General features: G+C 43.0%; 1 protein-coding gene across 1 annotated transcript in view; it reads left to right on the top strand.

Moving 5' to 3' along the window:
* The window catches only part of arid3c (AT rich interactive domain 3C (BRIGHT-like)), a 115043-nt gene that overhangs the window by 50318 nt on the left and 48171 nt on the right, over positions 1–16554 (top strand). The window contains exon 3 of the mRNA XM_075469147.1: positions 14994–15066. Coding sequence (XP_075325262.1) covers positions 14994–15066 — 73 coding nt within the window. The remainder of the gene's footprint in view (positions 1–14993; positions 15067–16554) is intronic.

Genomic DNA, 16554 nt, shown 5'->3' with positions numbered 1-16554 from the left:
GAAACACTGCTCTACTCCTCCCCAATGGCCGCAGTGCGTACCAACAATAACCTCTCTGCTTATCTTAACCTGCAAAGAGGTACTGGACAGGGATGTCTGATGTCTCCACTCCTGTTCGCAGTTGCTATTGAGCCGTTAGCACTAGCTATTTGACAGGATATTCATATTAAAGGAATTGACAGAGCAGGTCAAGAGTGTAAACTATCACTTTACGCTGATGATTTGCTATTGTACCTGTCGGATCCCCTGTCAAGCCTCCCTAGAATATTAGACCTATTAAAGAGATTTGCCAAAATATCCGGTTATAAAACGAATCTTCAAAAAGTGAGTTAATGCCAATCAACATAACTGCTATCTACATAATCTGACAACTCTAGATCACCTCAAAAACAAATGGGAAGAGGATTTAAATGTGCAGATCCCAGATGTAATCTGGAAGAAAATTATCCAAAGGATTTACTCATCATCCATTTGTCAATGGCATGCTGTTGTGAAATTCAAGATAGTGCACCGACTTCACTGGTTGAAGGTTAGGTTGTCTAGAATTAGACCAGAGTTGGACCCTACATGCGATAGATGCAAGCAAGCTCCTGCAAGTCTATTACATATGTTCTGGACATGTCCAAGACTATATCATTTCTGGCAATCTATTTTCAAGAATTTCTCTAAAGTGCTAGAAGAGCCATTGGATCCTTCCCCCTTTATTGCTCTATTTGGTGTTGCACCGCATTGTGTACGTCTCAGTAATTATAAGTGCAACATGTTGGCCTTTTGCGCCTTGTTGGCCAGGAGACTTATACTGTTCAGATGGAAATACCCTCTCCCCCCTGCGCGTTCTCATTGGGTCAAAAAGATTATGCAATATCTTAAACTAGAGAAGATCAGCTACTCTCTCCAAGGGTCTGCTCAGAGATTCTATGCAGTTTGGCAGCCTTTCTTGACATTTGTAGAAAAAATGGAAGCAGAGAATGTAACCCCATAGACTTGTTTTGTGCTGTGTCTGTTATTTTTTTTGTTTTGTTGTTGTCTTTTTGTGGGCTTTTTTGTTTTTTTGTTTGCGTGTCTCTCTGGTGGGTCTGGCGGGTGGGTTGGGTAAGATGGGTGGATACTAGGGATTAGACTAGATACAGTATAATATTTGTATTATGTATATTGTAAAAATCTTCAATAAAAAGACCTTGATCAAAAAAAAAGGAATCACACTCACACAAAAGTAAAATTGGTATAAATGCTGGGGCCAAGTGAGTGGACAAGAGCTAGTACAAACAAGGGAGCCCACCAAAATAAAGAAAATCAACCAAAATCACCCATGTGGCAGACACACTCTAAAGTAGACCAGAGGGGTGTTCCACGAAGATGGATTAGCGGAAAGCCTGGCTTTTCTCGATAGTTCTGGCTAATCTAAGAGAGAGTTCCGTTCCAACAACGTGGTTTATTTGAATGCCCGCTGAGTAACCATGGTAACTTATGCCGTTGAACTAGCCTGCGCCTGGGCAGGCTAACCTTCAAGCTTAACTTAGCTTTGTCCCAAAGAATGTCCGACCGGCTGAGACAGTCTCCCGAAACAAATTTCTACCTGGTAGTATTCCGCGCTTCCGCAACTCATGTCTTGTATAAAAAACAAAAAATAAATTGCGGTTATCATATCACCACTTTCACTGTCTCGGAAAATCAATAAATCAATCAGTCAGTGCCAGTGCAACTAAAGAAACGCAACAATACAAGTACTGAACATGAAATTAAATGAGAAAAAACATGGTATTCATTAAAACTAATTGATACCTTATTATATCTTCGTCCCACATTTCACAAACACCCGACTTACACCAGGACCAGACTCAGAAAAATGGGGGACAGGTTCTTTTCAGGCTGCTGCTCCACATTTACAATAGCCGATAATGTAAAACAACCTACTTGCTGACGTATTTCCATTAAGTTCATCATCTCCCTCAGGCTTCCCCATGTTATCGGTACACTAGACTGGACCCATGTACGCATCCAGGCCCCTGCTGGACCTGGAGAGGCTGACGAGAACCGAAAATTTTTCCATAGCCTAAATGTACAGGTACGTATTGCGAATAATTGTCCATAGACTCTGAACTGGATTTCTCATTTTGAAAAAAAAAACACATCAACCCCTTTGAGTAATGCTGAGCAATGTTACATTTATGCCCTGTGAAACCAAGTACCTCATCATTGACTCCGATCCTCCATGCATACAGATGATCTGTGATGGAGGTAATTTCATTTCCAACATAAAGGTTAAATGGCCCCGGGATCAGTTCATGATTCTAGGATGTTCCGAGTATCCTCACTGGCACAGAGGTTTGCACAAGGCGCAAGAATTTTACTTACCCGAAGGAGTGTACTTTTGAAGTAAGGTGTATATAGCATAGGCATAATTCTGGTAATCTAATGAGAGGTCAGGTGTAGAGGTCATCTTAAGGAATTTGAAGTGCTCGTCATACTTTATTATAGATAGCCATCTATAATAGATAGCAATTGTAGATTGCCAAGTCTTAACACATGTATATCCATCCAACTTTTCTCTTATTCTGCAGGAGAGTTCAATGGTGTCCTGTTTGGGGACAGAGGCTATGCATGGTGGCCGTACCGCCTCACGCCATATCCTGATCCAGGAACAAGGGCACAGATAGAAATGACCTTTGGCCAAATTAAATCTAGGTTCATTACTTAGGCACCATGGCTGACTTCTGACAGAGCCATCTTAAATTAATAGTATACTTCATATTTTATACATTTTGTCTTGTGGACAACTTCAGGCTGAAGTCTTTTCTTGCTTGATTCCCTGCAGGTTCCAGTGCCTGAAAGGACTCAGTTTCTCCTGACACAGTGAGGGACCTGTACAGGAACACATATTTCCGTTGATCCTTATTGTTGTGACCTTTGAGTTAGAACTTCTTTTTGTAATTTTGCATTGACACAGTAGCAGTTTAAGTTAGAGCAAGTGTAAAAAGGCTAAATGGACAGAGATGATTTATAACTTTCCAAACGTTAGGTCATGGCACCCCACTGTGAATATAAATCTATAAACAAATTTCTAACACTTTGCATGAACCGTAAAATAATGACAAGTTTGCGTTCAGGTTGTGTTGAATTGTTTAATTAATTCAAGCTGTGGAGAGAAAACAGAATTAAATACAGTTCACTCCACAACCTTCTCCTTTATCTGAATTTATACTTAGATCCCTCTCTAGTGTCCTAATCTCGAGCGTGATCTTTTTTATTCTCAGTTTCTTGTATTCCATATCTAGTTTGGTGCTCTCTTTATTGGACAAACACATTTCTTCAAAGGCTACTTACCACTCTGAAATATGTTCCTGTACTTTACTTTCACCTGCTGCCAGGTACGCTGTTGGTTGTTAAGATTGCTCCTGTTGTGATGTAACAGTGAAAACTATATTATTATATGTGGGTCACACACTCACGATAATATAGTCACAAAGTATGATGATGCGTGTTGATTATTGGGTTATTAATAAACTGAGCAGGGCCAGTGTACTTGTGCAGTACTTCTCAAACAGAGACAATACAGCATGCTGTATGTAAACAAACTATAACACAAAGAGGAGTGCATCAATACATGAGGACAGTGAAATACACGTGTAACAATTGACAATGGCATGAAACTTACGCATTTAGTCTGTCGGCAGTTGTTTGCCATGCCGTTTCCCTCGCTTTATTGATCACAGCTCTTTTACCATTTCTGGTGATGACACTTTTAAAAACCTCATACAACTCCATTAGCATTCTTTGTTCAGCTGTCGAAAAAAATAACGGCTCTTGTCTTGCTCTCCTTTTCTGCCATCTCCGTTTTTTCACAATCCACTCGTCAGGGCTTCCTTCATTCCTCATGCACTCACACATAGCCAGGCTATGTAAACCTCACTTGGATTAGCCTCGTTTAGATGTAGCTAAAATGTCTTTGTGGAACGACTTGAGGCTTAATTGGGAGATGGTGTTAGTTTAAGCGAGGCTTTCCTGATACAGCCTGGCTTTCTTTACCTCACCATGGCTCACCATTGAGCCACGTCAGAGGACATGCCAGGCCAGTAGCATTGGGACCGAAGAAGTGCCAGCGTTCGCTCCACCCCCTGGTGACCATGCTCCTGTTGGACTTGGGTCAAAGTCTCACCCGTCAGCGTACTGTGCAACAATAGCTGAAACAAAGATTCAGCACCACTCTGCTTCCTCAAGGCGTGTCGGTAGGATTGAGGAGGCCCTCGAAGTATTCCCCCCACTGACTCACAACGTCCCTAGATGAGGTCAGCAGAGCCCCACTCTCACCATATGGTATTGACGGTGCACCGCTTCCCCAGCCTGAGCCGCAAGATGGTGGACCAGAAACTCTTCGAGGCCGTCCGGTTCTCATTCTCCATGGCCTCCCCAAACTCCTCCCAAGCCCGAGTTTTTGCCTCAGCAACCGCCATGGCCACGTTCCGCTTGGCCTGTCGGTACCCATCAGCTGCTTCCAGAGTCCCACTGGCCAAAAATGCCCGATAGGACTCCTTCTTCAGCTTGACGGCTTCCCTCACCACTGGTGTCCACCAGCGGGTTCGGGGATTGCCGCCACGACAGGCCCTGACCACCTTACGGCCACAGCTCTGGTCGGCCGCCTCAATTCGGGCTCAATGTCCCCCACCTCCCCTGGAACATGGTTGAAGCTCTGCCGGAGGTGGGAGTTGAAACTCCTCTTGACAGGGGATTCCGCCAGACGTTCCCAAACACCCCTTTCCAGGTCTCACTGTCATTGCCCACGTGAGCATTGAAGTCCCCCAGCAGGACGAGGGAGTCTCCTGGAGGAGCACTCTCTAGTGCCTCCGCCAGGAACTCCAAAAAGTGTGGGTATTCTGAACTGCTGTTCGGTGCATAAGCACAAACAACAGTCAGGACACGTCCCCCCCACCCTAAGGCGGAGGGAGGCTACCCTCTCGTCCACCGGGGTAAACCCCAATGTACAGGCACACAGCCGGGGGGCAATAAGTATGCTCACACCTGCTCTGCGCCTCTCACCACGGGCAACTCCAGAGTGGAAGAGAGTCCAACCCCTCTCGACGAGGCTGGTTCCGGAGCCCAAGCCATGCGTCGAGGTGAGTCCGACCATATCTAGCCTGAACCGCTCAGCCTCGCGCACAAGCTCAGGCTCCTTCCCCAACAGAGAGGTGACGTTCCACGTCCCAAGAGCCAGCTTCAGTAGCCGAGGATCAGACCGCCAAGGTCTCCGCCTTCGGCTGCCACCCAGCTCACATTGCACCCGACCCCCTTGGCCCCTCCCACAGGTGGTGAGCCCGTTGGAAGGGGGACCCACGTCATACTTTCGGGCTGTACCCGACCGAGCCCAGACCCGGCCACCAGGCGCTCGCTGGCGGGCCCCACCCCTGGGCCTGGCTCCAGGGGGAGGCCCCGGTGACCCGCGTCCGGGAAAAGGAACGTTTTGTTCAATAATTTTGTGCATCATAGGGGGTTTTGTGCCATGGCCCGCTTAAGGGCCAAGAACTAGAGCTTCATGGAGCTGTAATTCACCAAATTCCTCTCCGTGGGCCTCAGGCCCCAGCTAGCATAGGCAACTGGCCTCACCTTGCCTGCCTGCACCTGAGAGAGGATCGCCCCCAGGCCACCATGGCTGGCATCGACCTCCAAGATAAATGGTAGAGCAAAGTCCGCATAAGCCAACACGGGTGCTCTGAGGCAGAAGTGGGAATCGGCCAATTGCAACCACTTTGACCTAGCCCGGATCGGTGGAGACAACGTCAGCCAAAATCACATGGCCCAAGTAATATGCTTCCCTTTGAAAGAAAGAGCACTTGCTGAACTTGGCTTTAACCCCCTCACGTTGTAGCCGCTCCAGAACAACTTTCAGTCTCTCCAGATGCTGTCCTACGGTGGAGGAGAACGCCACAATGTCATAGAGGTACAACGATAACAACTGGCACTGTTGGCCCACAAAGATGTGTTGCATTAGCCTCTGGAAAGTGCTGGGTGTGTTACAGAGCCCAAAGGGCACCCTGTTACACTCAAACAACCCAAAAGGGGTACAAAAGGCGGTCTTTGGACTATCTGCAGCCGATAACGTTGTATCATGGGGGTTTCATCAACCAAAGTGATGTTGTGAGAAATAAGGTTAGTACAACCCAAAACGGTGTAAAACAACATCATTGCAGCCAATATTAAGGATAGGTACATAGGCAATGCTTCTAATGACACGGACCAAAGCAGGGGAAGCCAGGAACCCAGCAACCCAGCAACCCAGCGGGCAAGCCAGCATCTAGAAGGGGCCACCATGAACACCATACTGAACACCATACACCGAGGGGACTGATTGACTGCGATCTATTGCACCGCCAGGCGAACCTTCACGCTCCCAGTGGATTGCCTCGGCCCTCACTTCCAGCAATGTACAGTCAGGCAAAGAGCTATTCACAACATGCTCAAACTGGTCTCTCAAAAGAACCCCAGCATTTGGCATGCCAGAAGGAGCACACTGCTTCACCCTCTCCATGAGGCCCATCAAAGCGAGGGAGAACTCCTGAAGAGTTTCTCCGTCTTGCTGTCTCCTGGAGAAGAAGGCCTGTTGCAGCGCAACTAAGACTACGTGCACCCATACAGCTCCTTTAGAATGGCAAATACTCTTGCAGGGTCCTCCCTCTCAACGATAGTGTGATACTTAATCTCATTCTTAGCCTCTCCACCGAGGTGGTCAAACAAAAAAAACGCCTGGTCGGACCGGGACAGATGCCGAGCCCTCATACTCGTCTGCACTGCCTCCATCCACTTAATCAATCCTATGCCTACCCTTTCACTAAAAATGGAGCACTTCCGTACAAAGATTAGTCTCTCTGCTACAGGGAGACCAGTCGTGGAAGGGGCCACAGGTGGTCCTGAAGAGGTTGACGGTAGAATACTAGGGCCAGCCTGGCCCTGTCACAACCGCTCGTTATCGGCTTCCAACTGCGCAATCTGCTCTCTCAGCTCCTGTACTTCTTCCTCCATGATTATTATAAACTACACTACAGGTGATTACTATAGAGGACTGGAAACGCAAGAGCCAACCCTATACTGGATACTAGTGTTGCACCGATACCGATACCAGTATCGGACGGGGCCCTGATCGGCACTAAAATGGTGGTATCGGTGAGTACCAACAAATAGGGCACCGATACCACTTACCGATACTTGTATGACACTTGAACGTAGCCCTCTCTCTCCCGACACTCGCTACACTGTGTTGTGATCACTGTGCAGCTATCGCTATTGGCCAGCTCCAGATCAATGAGAGCGGGCCAATAGCCGCTCTTAACCAATGCCGGGGCAGCTTTTTCTATGTGTGAGGAGCAAGACGTCTGGCGACACGGCACTCTATTAGCTGGGGAGGGTGTCGTTCGCAGTCATCTAGAGCTGCCGGCAACGAAGACAGTCAGCCAGGGGGAGTTTGCAGCGCGAGTGTGAGGAGGGGAGGCTGGGTGCCTCCTGTAGTCAAAACAGGGTCCACGATAGAGAGTGCTGGGCCGCCATCGCTCCCTGTGCGGTCGTGACAGCGCACTACCAGCCGACAGCCAGTTACCGTCTTTGCCGTCCAGCAAAGCCGTTACCCCGGGGAGTTGGACGGCACAGTGTTTCCCACACATAGACTAATTTGTGGCGGTGCGCCACAGATTAAACACCGGCCGCTACATGTTGCGTTTCATTATTATTATTTTTTTTAACGCTATTTAAAAAATACTCGTATTCGTTAAGCTGCATTTCCTTTCACTGCTCTACCTCCGTCTCTCTGTCCCTCGCGTCTCTCTCGCATAGCCTACTCACACACACAGCCCCTCCCCTCCGTGCTTCCCTGGAAGCGTGGAAGCTTCCTAGCTTCAGCTTCGCGTTAGATTAGCCGTAAAAAAAAAAAAAAAAATGTTGTCGGGTTGTCGAGGTCTAAACACTAGCAGCTGTGAATCAAATAAAGTAGTTTTTTTAAACTCTTACACTGAATGTTTGCTGCTTCAATCCAGATGAGTATTGAAAAATATTTTCCGCGATTGAAAGAGAAACGTGCGTGTTGATGATGAGGACCAGCCTGAACCGGAGGTATCAGTCTGAAACAGCTGAACAGTCCGACTAGTGTAATTAGCTATGTTATTCATTTGTTTACAATGAAGATGTGAATATCTGCAGAAAAGCCGCACCTGTGTCACCCAACGTGACACAGGTGTCACACATCCTTACGTCCCCCATAATTTTCCTTGATGGAGAAATTATCCAGGTTCTTAACTCCCAATGTGACATATATGTCACATACAGATCTCTGACAGTGGGGGGTGGTATTTTGGAAAAAAATTCTGAAATGGGTTCTATGTGGTCTATTTAGTCTGTGTTATAACCCCCTTAATTTTCATTTAAGGAGAAATGGGTCTGGGTTCTTAAGGATTAATACAATAAAGTTTTGTGTGACCAATTATTAAAGGACAAGACCGTTTTTTTGACATTGGGCCCTTGATTTCACATTATAACATGATGTTCTACTCACCCCTGCTTGTTGTTGGTAATTTGGAGCTGTTCCGAAGATATTCGAGAGGCGTCTGGCTGCTCTCTTGAGATATTCGGCCATGAACCGTTTCATGGCGGAATATCTATGAATATTTATGTACAGTATAGGTCGGCAATTTTTATGTGGTATTGATTGGTGGGGTTGCGTGGGGAGGAGTGACGGGTCTGTGGTTAAACAGGCGCCATATGCTGCAGGTTAGCCGCGTGTTTTGTGGTGTGTTGACTCTGTGTGCTGTGTTTAAAGCGTGCCTTAAAGCTAGTGAAGCTAGCCTGGCTTGTAGTGGCTTTTCATTCCGTGTGCTGTGTTTAAAGCGTGCCTTAAAGCTAGTCAAGCTAGCCTGACTTGTAGTGGCTTTTCATTCCGTGTGCTGTGTTAAGGGTTAGCCTGTCGTGTGTGTCGCGACCAAGGAAGCCTGCATTCCCAATCCTTCTCTCTCTCCATTAGATCGGAGCCCCCCACCCCATGTGTTTTATGAACTTGTAAACTAATAAAGATTTTACATTTTACATCCAAGTAGTATGCAGCTCTTCATATATATATACCCACCCCGATACCATACCGATACCACTCTGTTTGAAAAAATAATAATAATAATTAATATATATATATATATATATATATACATTTTTTTTTTTTTTTCAGAGTGGTATCGGCCGATACTGCACAGCCAGGTATCGGGGACAAAAAATGGTATCGGTGCAACAGGATACCTCAACAAAAACCTCCTGAAGGTTCACACAGAGCTACTGCTGCTTTGTCTCCGACTGCTCCAATTCTGCATGCACAAAGATACAAAATTAGAACACACAATATCAGATAAAAAAAAAAAATTAAAAAAAAAAAAAAAATCAGCAGAAGAAAAAAGAAAGAGAAAAAGAACACACGTCTCAGCTGTTGAAGAGTGGTCCTGCCGACAACGCCAAGTTTGTGGCGAGGAAGATGGGGAACTAAATAGAACTAATATTAACCAAAGGGAAAACAAGGAAAACCAACAGCGCCACCCTGGGAATTGCACCTAGAGAATTAGTTTGCCATATTAAAATAACACAGATAAGTCACTAAGGCAGCATGAGACGAGGTTCAAGGTTTAAAAATACAACTTTTATTAATCCATAAAAGCTTGGTTAAAAGGAATCACACTCACACAAAAGTAAAATCGAATTAATGGTGGGGCCAAGTGAGTGGACAAGAGCTAGTGCAAACCTTGAGAAAGGGAGCCCACCAAAATAAAGAAAAGCAACCAAAATCACCCATGTGGGAGCTTTCAAAATGCAGCAAAACAGAAGGGGGGATACGACCACTGAGACACCTGCACCGCCACCACCGGTCACTAGCAGCTGGAAAAGAAAGAATTACAACAATTAGGAAATGTAGAATTAAATAAAACAAAAACTGAAATAAAAGTAATAATGAACCGATTCAATAACAAACCACAATTAACAAAAGTAAAAGAGCAAAAGAAAATACAAACTCAAGACAAACAATGTATACAAAAAAACGTAAGCAAACATTCACACTGTTGAATAAAAGCCTAAACCCAACTCCAGGCATGTACTTTTTCAACCATATTGGAGGCCAGGCAGACAAAGACAATGTGGTTGCAAGGCAGCAGCAAGACGCAACTGTGCCGAACGAGCAGCAGGCGAGCAGCAGAGAAGCGGAGCAGTGAAGTTGAAGCAGATTAAACACCATACCAAGAATTAACAACTGTTACCTCTGAGTGAAGTCAAGTCAAATTTATTTGTATAGCACATTTCATGTAAAAAACAATTCGAAGTGCTTTACATAAAATAAAAGCATTACAGCGGGGAGTGGAAGAAGCATTAAAAATACATAAGAGAAAAGAATTAGAGAAACAAATTAAATAATTAAAATGAATTAAAAACAAGCAAGATAAATCAAAAGATACCGTGCAGATTTCATGCATAGACACGAGAAAAGAAATGTTTTTAACCTGGATTTAAAAATGTCTACATTTGGTGAAAGTTTAATCTCTACTGGCAGTTTGTTCCACTTGTTTGCAGCATAACAGCTAAATGCTGCTTCTCCAGGTTTAGTCTGGGCTCTGGACTGGACCAGCTGACCTGAGTCCTTGGATCAAAGAGCTCTGCTAGGTTTATATTCTCTGAACATATCACAGATGTATTTTGGGCCTAAACCGTTCCGGGATTTGTTGAGTTTCTCCTGGTCTTTTTGGGAGAGAAAAGCTTTAATTCTGTTAATGTTTCTGAGATGGTAAAAAGCTGCCTTGGTGACAGCTTTGATGTGGCTGCTGAAAGTCAGATCTGAGTCTATCAACACTCCAAGGTTACGAAGTTGGTCAGTGATTGTAAGGGCCAGAGTCGCAAGATATTTACCAACGCTGACCCTCTTCTCTCAATTTTGTCTTCATTTAATTGTAGAATTAAAGTCATCCAGGTGTTTACTCCCTCCAGACACTGACACAGTACGTCTGCTGGGCTGCAGTTGTCCGGTGACAGAGACACATAATGTTGTGTATCGTCTGCATAACTGTGATAATTGATGTTAAAGTTCTGCAATATCTGACCCAAACGGAGCATATACAAGTTAAACAGAAGAGGTCCAAGAATTGACCCCTGAGGGACTCCACAAGTCATGGCCACTCACTCAGATTCATAGCTGCCAATTGTAACAAAATAACTCCGGCCTTCTAAGTAGGACCTGAACCAGTTAAGGACCGCTCCAGAAAGTCCAACCCAGATTTCCATTCTGTGATCTACAGTATCAAACACAGCACTGAGATCCAACAGAACCAGGACTGAAACATTACCAGAATCAGTATTCAACCTGATGTCGTTTAAGACTTTGACCAGAGCTGTTTCAGTGCTGTGATGACGTCTGAAGCCTGATTGAAAGTTATCAAGACTTCCACTTTCATTCAGAAAGTCGTTGAGCTGGTTAAATACAACTTTCTCAATAATCTTGGATATAAAAGAGATATTAGAGACAGATCTGTAGTTGTTCATCATAGAGGCGTCTAGAGTTCTCTTCTTTAGGAGTGGCTTAATGGCAGCTGTCTTTAGTGACTTGGGAAAAATGCCTGATGCCAGTGAGCTGTTAACTATTTGTAGGAGATCACTTTCTACTGAGGTAAAAATAGTTTTTAAGAAGTCGGATGGTATTATGTCCAGAGTGCAAGTTGCTGATTTCAGATGCCAAACTGTTTCCTCTAGGATTTTTAAATATTAAATTGTAACATAACGTCAGAGTTATTTCTAGGTTTTAGACACAGATTAGTTTTCTCTGCATTTCTCAGTGTAGTTGAGGTCTGGGTTTGACTGTTTAGGAGGATTTATAAGTTTTTCAACCACAGAAAACAGAGTTTGAGAATTGTTGACATTCTTATTAATCATTTCAGATAAATGAGGATAACAGAGGATTATTTTGAGTATGGTTTCTCTCAGAGGATCTTTGGTTTTCCTTGATAAACATTTGTTCTTTTTTAGTTAACTGCTGTCTGCTCCTTACTGGTTCCGGCCTGTCTCACAGCTAATTGTAACAGTGATAAAGAATACAGACATGCAGGATAAAGCAGGAATATAATCACACATCCAAAGAGACCTGGGATCAGTGGGCCAATGCAAAGTACTGCCATGTATGACCTATTTTAAATATTGCCCCTCCACAGTTTAAATCTTTGGAAAGCTTTTCAAAAATAGTTTTAGCAGTAGTTAACAGCACAGATCTCACTCTAAGTCAAAACTTATAATTTATACTTTGTAAATTGTCATTTAACAAATTATTAGCAATTTTTGCAGCTAGATACAGAGAATACTCTAACCATCTCAACTTCACTAAAGTGCAGTGCAGCAAAGGTTCACCCTCCCTTATTCAATACAAAACAAGTGGCCATATAATGATCCACTTTAAAGAGGAGTAGCTAAACTATTAACTAAAATTCAGTCTGTGGGGATCATCAGCCACGCACTTTATACATTAACCACTACAGATTCAGATTGTACTGTTTGAGAATTAAATCAAAGTGTTTACAAAATTAGGATCAATTATCATCCACTATGAATAAAACTAAAGTTGCATCCCAATGCGTCTCTGTTGTGAACAATCTCAGGCCTGATTCCCCTTAAAAGCTAGACCACTTAGCATCAAACAGCAGTTACTTTATTACATGGCTTTACATGTCAAAAGGTTCTTTTGTATCGGAACTGACAACAGGATGAAAAAGAAAAACAACCGCCTGAACTTGGACCGATGTTCATTAGTAATTGAGTAAGTGTTCAACCATGGACACTTAAAGACGTTCTCTTTAGCAACATTTCTAAAAAAACAGTGTCAACTACGCCTTGGCCCCATTATCTCTCATCTTGTGCTGGTATGGAGATAAGTTGAAACACACTGTCATCTTTCCTGCAAGTGGCACACCTTTTCTCCAATATTCAATAACAAGGCACTTCTAATTGGGGGGAGACCTATCTGTGCCCCCCAGTGGGAGCAGAGGGGTGTTCAGTATTTAAAAGACATTTATATTGATTTTGGATTACTCTCTTTTGCTGATATTAGCTATGTTTTGTTTAAGGATGCAGATCGAATGCATCTCTCCTCCAGATCCTCTTCACAGGAAGTGAAACAGAGAGTAACAAGGTCTGTTACCTGCAAAAAATGGTACAGTTTGGATACTCTGTTTTGTTTAAGGATGCAGATTGAATGCATGACCAAGCTTGTCAGCTTACCCAGACGGTCGTCTATACTGTCAAGTTTGCAACCAAACTCTGAACAAAGTGACTTCAGTTCAACTAACACCACCGTTAGCCCCACCATCTTGCTTGCAGACTTGTCACTCTGTTCAATGCTGACTCCCGACTTCTGGGGAAAAATTTTGCAGTCCTTAGTCAAGTTTTGGACATAATTTCAGTTCAGTTGGCACACTTAAACCACACTTTTTAGTAAACTTTGTGCACGGTTGCACAGAGCATCTGTAAATGGTTCATCTTGGGTTGTTGCTTGATAGTGCCCCCTTCTTTCAGTCTTAATAAGTAAATAAAGTAACTATGACTGATTTCATACATAAGATGCGTAATAAAGAAAAAAGATTCCCCACTTCGCCAACATTGCTGTCACAACGGACTCTAGTGCAGGACACACAAAGAAATCAGTTAGAAATGTCTTTAATATTACTTGAAGTCTTTGGGGTTTAAGGCCGGGGAGGTGCAGGTAAGTGTGAGTCCGTGAATTCACAAGGTCGTAGTTACTGAGGTACTTGAAGGCGTGAGGACTACAGGATATCTCCAAGAGCACACATGCAGGCACACCGGAATTGGGTCTGTTGCAAAATAGATGAGGGCACATAAGAAAGTCGCATAGATTAATCCAAAAACAAGTTACTATGACTAAGGAGGCCTTGATCACACAACCGTACTGAGTAGTTTAACAATCAGGCAATGAGTGAAAGGAGAGTCCAGGTTAAATACTGCTGAGTATGAATGATGATTGTCAGGTGTACAGAAGGAACTGGGGCAGCCACGCCTGCTTTTGGGAGGGGTAAGCAGATTTGGTGATCATGCCCACACTGACACATACATGACGGAGGGAGGAAAGATAGAGCAGGTAAGAGAGACAAGATAGAAGGAGGGTCAGTGCCTGAGAGGGCAAAGGAACCATGGCAATTGCAGTGCACCAGTTAAAAAAAAAGCACAGAAGTTAAACAGAAGACAAAGCAAATAATGAGCATAATGTAGATGTCAGTTCCTGTCACGTGTTACTGGAAATATTACAATATCCATACAATTGCATGTACTTTACTGTATGTACTTGCATTCTGTTGTTGTAGGATTTGAGACATCCAATACATTATTTTCATATTTTCCATATGTTGGCTTATTGTCTGGCACTCTACACCCCACAATAAGTTACGTGGGCCTGTGCATAAATTTTAAATAAAAAAAAACATTATACACAATATGTTTTGATTGTAATGATCAAACAAGTTGAGCTTTTGAGTAGTGTACATAGAACAGAGGGAATGTCTGCAGTCACTATCCATTCTTTCCATCTTTGATTTCAGCTCAAAATCAGTAAATGTAGAACGGTTCGTTATCAGATTGTTCATTTTAGTTTAGGAGTGTTTTTTTTTTTTTTTACAAGTGGAAGGAACGAATGAATGATGCATGAATTCTTTCTGACTTCCAGATGTGAAAAAGCTCTTTATGTCTATGAAGTATTTCCTGAGGTTGTTTGAGTACCTGAATGAGACTGCGCATGTTTCTGTGAAGGTGTGTTCCAGGCCCTCTGAGCAGATGATCAGTAACTGCAATGTGATGCAACCTTTGTGCCAAGGTTGCTCCGAGACTTTCTTCAAGCAACTCATTGTTCACATCTATGCTGTCACCAAGTTCAGGAGATGCAAATTCTTTCTTTATTGAAAAAAAAATTACATTTACTTATTACTTCTTTCTTTGTTTTTCAGTTGTATGAACTGGATGATGATGAAAAACGCAAAGAGTTTCTTGATGACCTTTTCAGTTTCATGCAAAAACGAGGTAAGGGACCGTTCCCCCTTCAGTACAAAGGTGTCTGTTTACCTGTGTTTCTTTCTATTCTCCCTTTATTTGTCAGTTTACTTCTTATTGGCTTTGTAAGTGGCCCCTTCATGTACAGCAAAAATGCCCATTCGTGATGTACAGGTACTGTACACACATTTAAAAAGGACAGTCAGAGCTGAGGGTAGTTTATTTATTTGCTTGTTTAAATTGGTCATCTCTAAACAGATGTATGTTTTCCCAAAAAGAGGCTTTCTTTAGCCACAAGTGATTGGTGTGGTGGATCAGCAACACAGAAGTAACCTAAACGACTGTAAGAATGTGAGGAACTACACAACTGATGGCTTTGACTAAACTGATGCACTTAAATGAGGCAAGGAAAGTTTATTTATAGAGCACAATTCGTACACAAGGCAATTCAAAGTGCTTTACAGCTACATAAAATCACAACAAGGCAAATAAAATCTTTCCAAAAAATATAAAAAAGAATCATTAATTAATTTAATTAAAAGCGAAGACTGCAGATAAAACACTTTTAGTTGTCACATGCACAGCTAAATAGAACTGTTTTCAGCCTGGATTTCAACTTTGTCAGAGTTGAGGCCTGTCTCACATCTTCTGGAAGACTGTTCCAGATTTTAGGAGCATAAAACTGAAACGCAGCTTCACCTTGTTTAGTCCTGACTCTGGGCACCAGCAGGAGACCTCTCCCTGAGGTTCTCAGTGTCCGAATTGGTTCATATGGCTCTAACATGTCAGAGATGACACTAGACCATGAAGAGACTTGTACACAAGCAGAGAGCAAATGAGAACATGTCAGACTGAACAGCCTTAACCAAGTACTCAATTCTCCAAACCCAAACAAATGACTTTGGTATGTAACCAAAGAAAAGTGAAAAGGTTAAAAAAGAGAAAAAACACCAATGACCAACAGCAATGTATCTAACTGTGATTTCCTCAAAATATACAGTGGGAAGGTATTCTCTGTGAATGGATTTTATGCTTATCTCCTCACACCCACAGATTTCCTGTCTGAGTTTTCCATCTGTGCTTTACAAAACACACACAACTTAGCAGTACTGTGGACCAATTCTCTGTCTGCCTCTGTAACTGAACAGTTCAAATCAAATCAAATCAAATTTATTTGTATAGCACATTTCATGTACAAACAGTTCAAAGTGCTTTACATAAAATAAAAGCATTGCAGCAGGGAGTGCAAGAAGCATTAAAAATACATAAAATAATATAAAGAGAAACAAATAAAATCATTTAAATGAATTTAAAATCAGGCAACAGTCTAGATAAGTTAAAAGATATTTCATGCATAGACACATGAGAAAAGAAATGTTTTTAACCTGGATTTAAAAATGTCTACATTTGTGAAAGTTTAATCTCCACTGGCAGTTTGTTCCACTTATTTGCAGCATAACAGCTAAATGCTGCTTCTCCATGTTTAGTCTGGACTCTGGACTGGACCAGCTGGCCTGA

This window comes from Odontesthes bonariensis, chromosome 6 (assembly GCF_027942865.1).
Source record: "Odontesthes bonariensis isolate fOdoBon6 chromosome 6, fOdoBon6.hap1, whole genome shotgun sequence".
In the NCBI taxonomy this organism is placed as follows: Eukaryota; Metazoa; Chordata; class Actinopteri; order Atheriniformes; family Atherinopsidae; genus Odontesthes; species Odontesthes bonariensis.
Note: the sequence above shows the minus strand (reverse complement) of the source record. Positions and strands in the feature narration are given on the sequence as shown.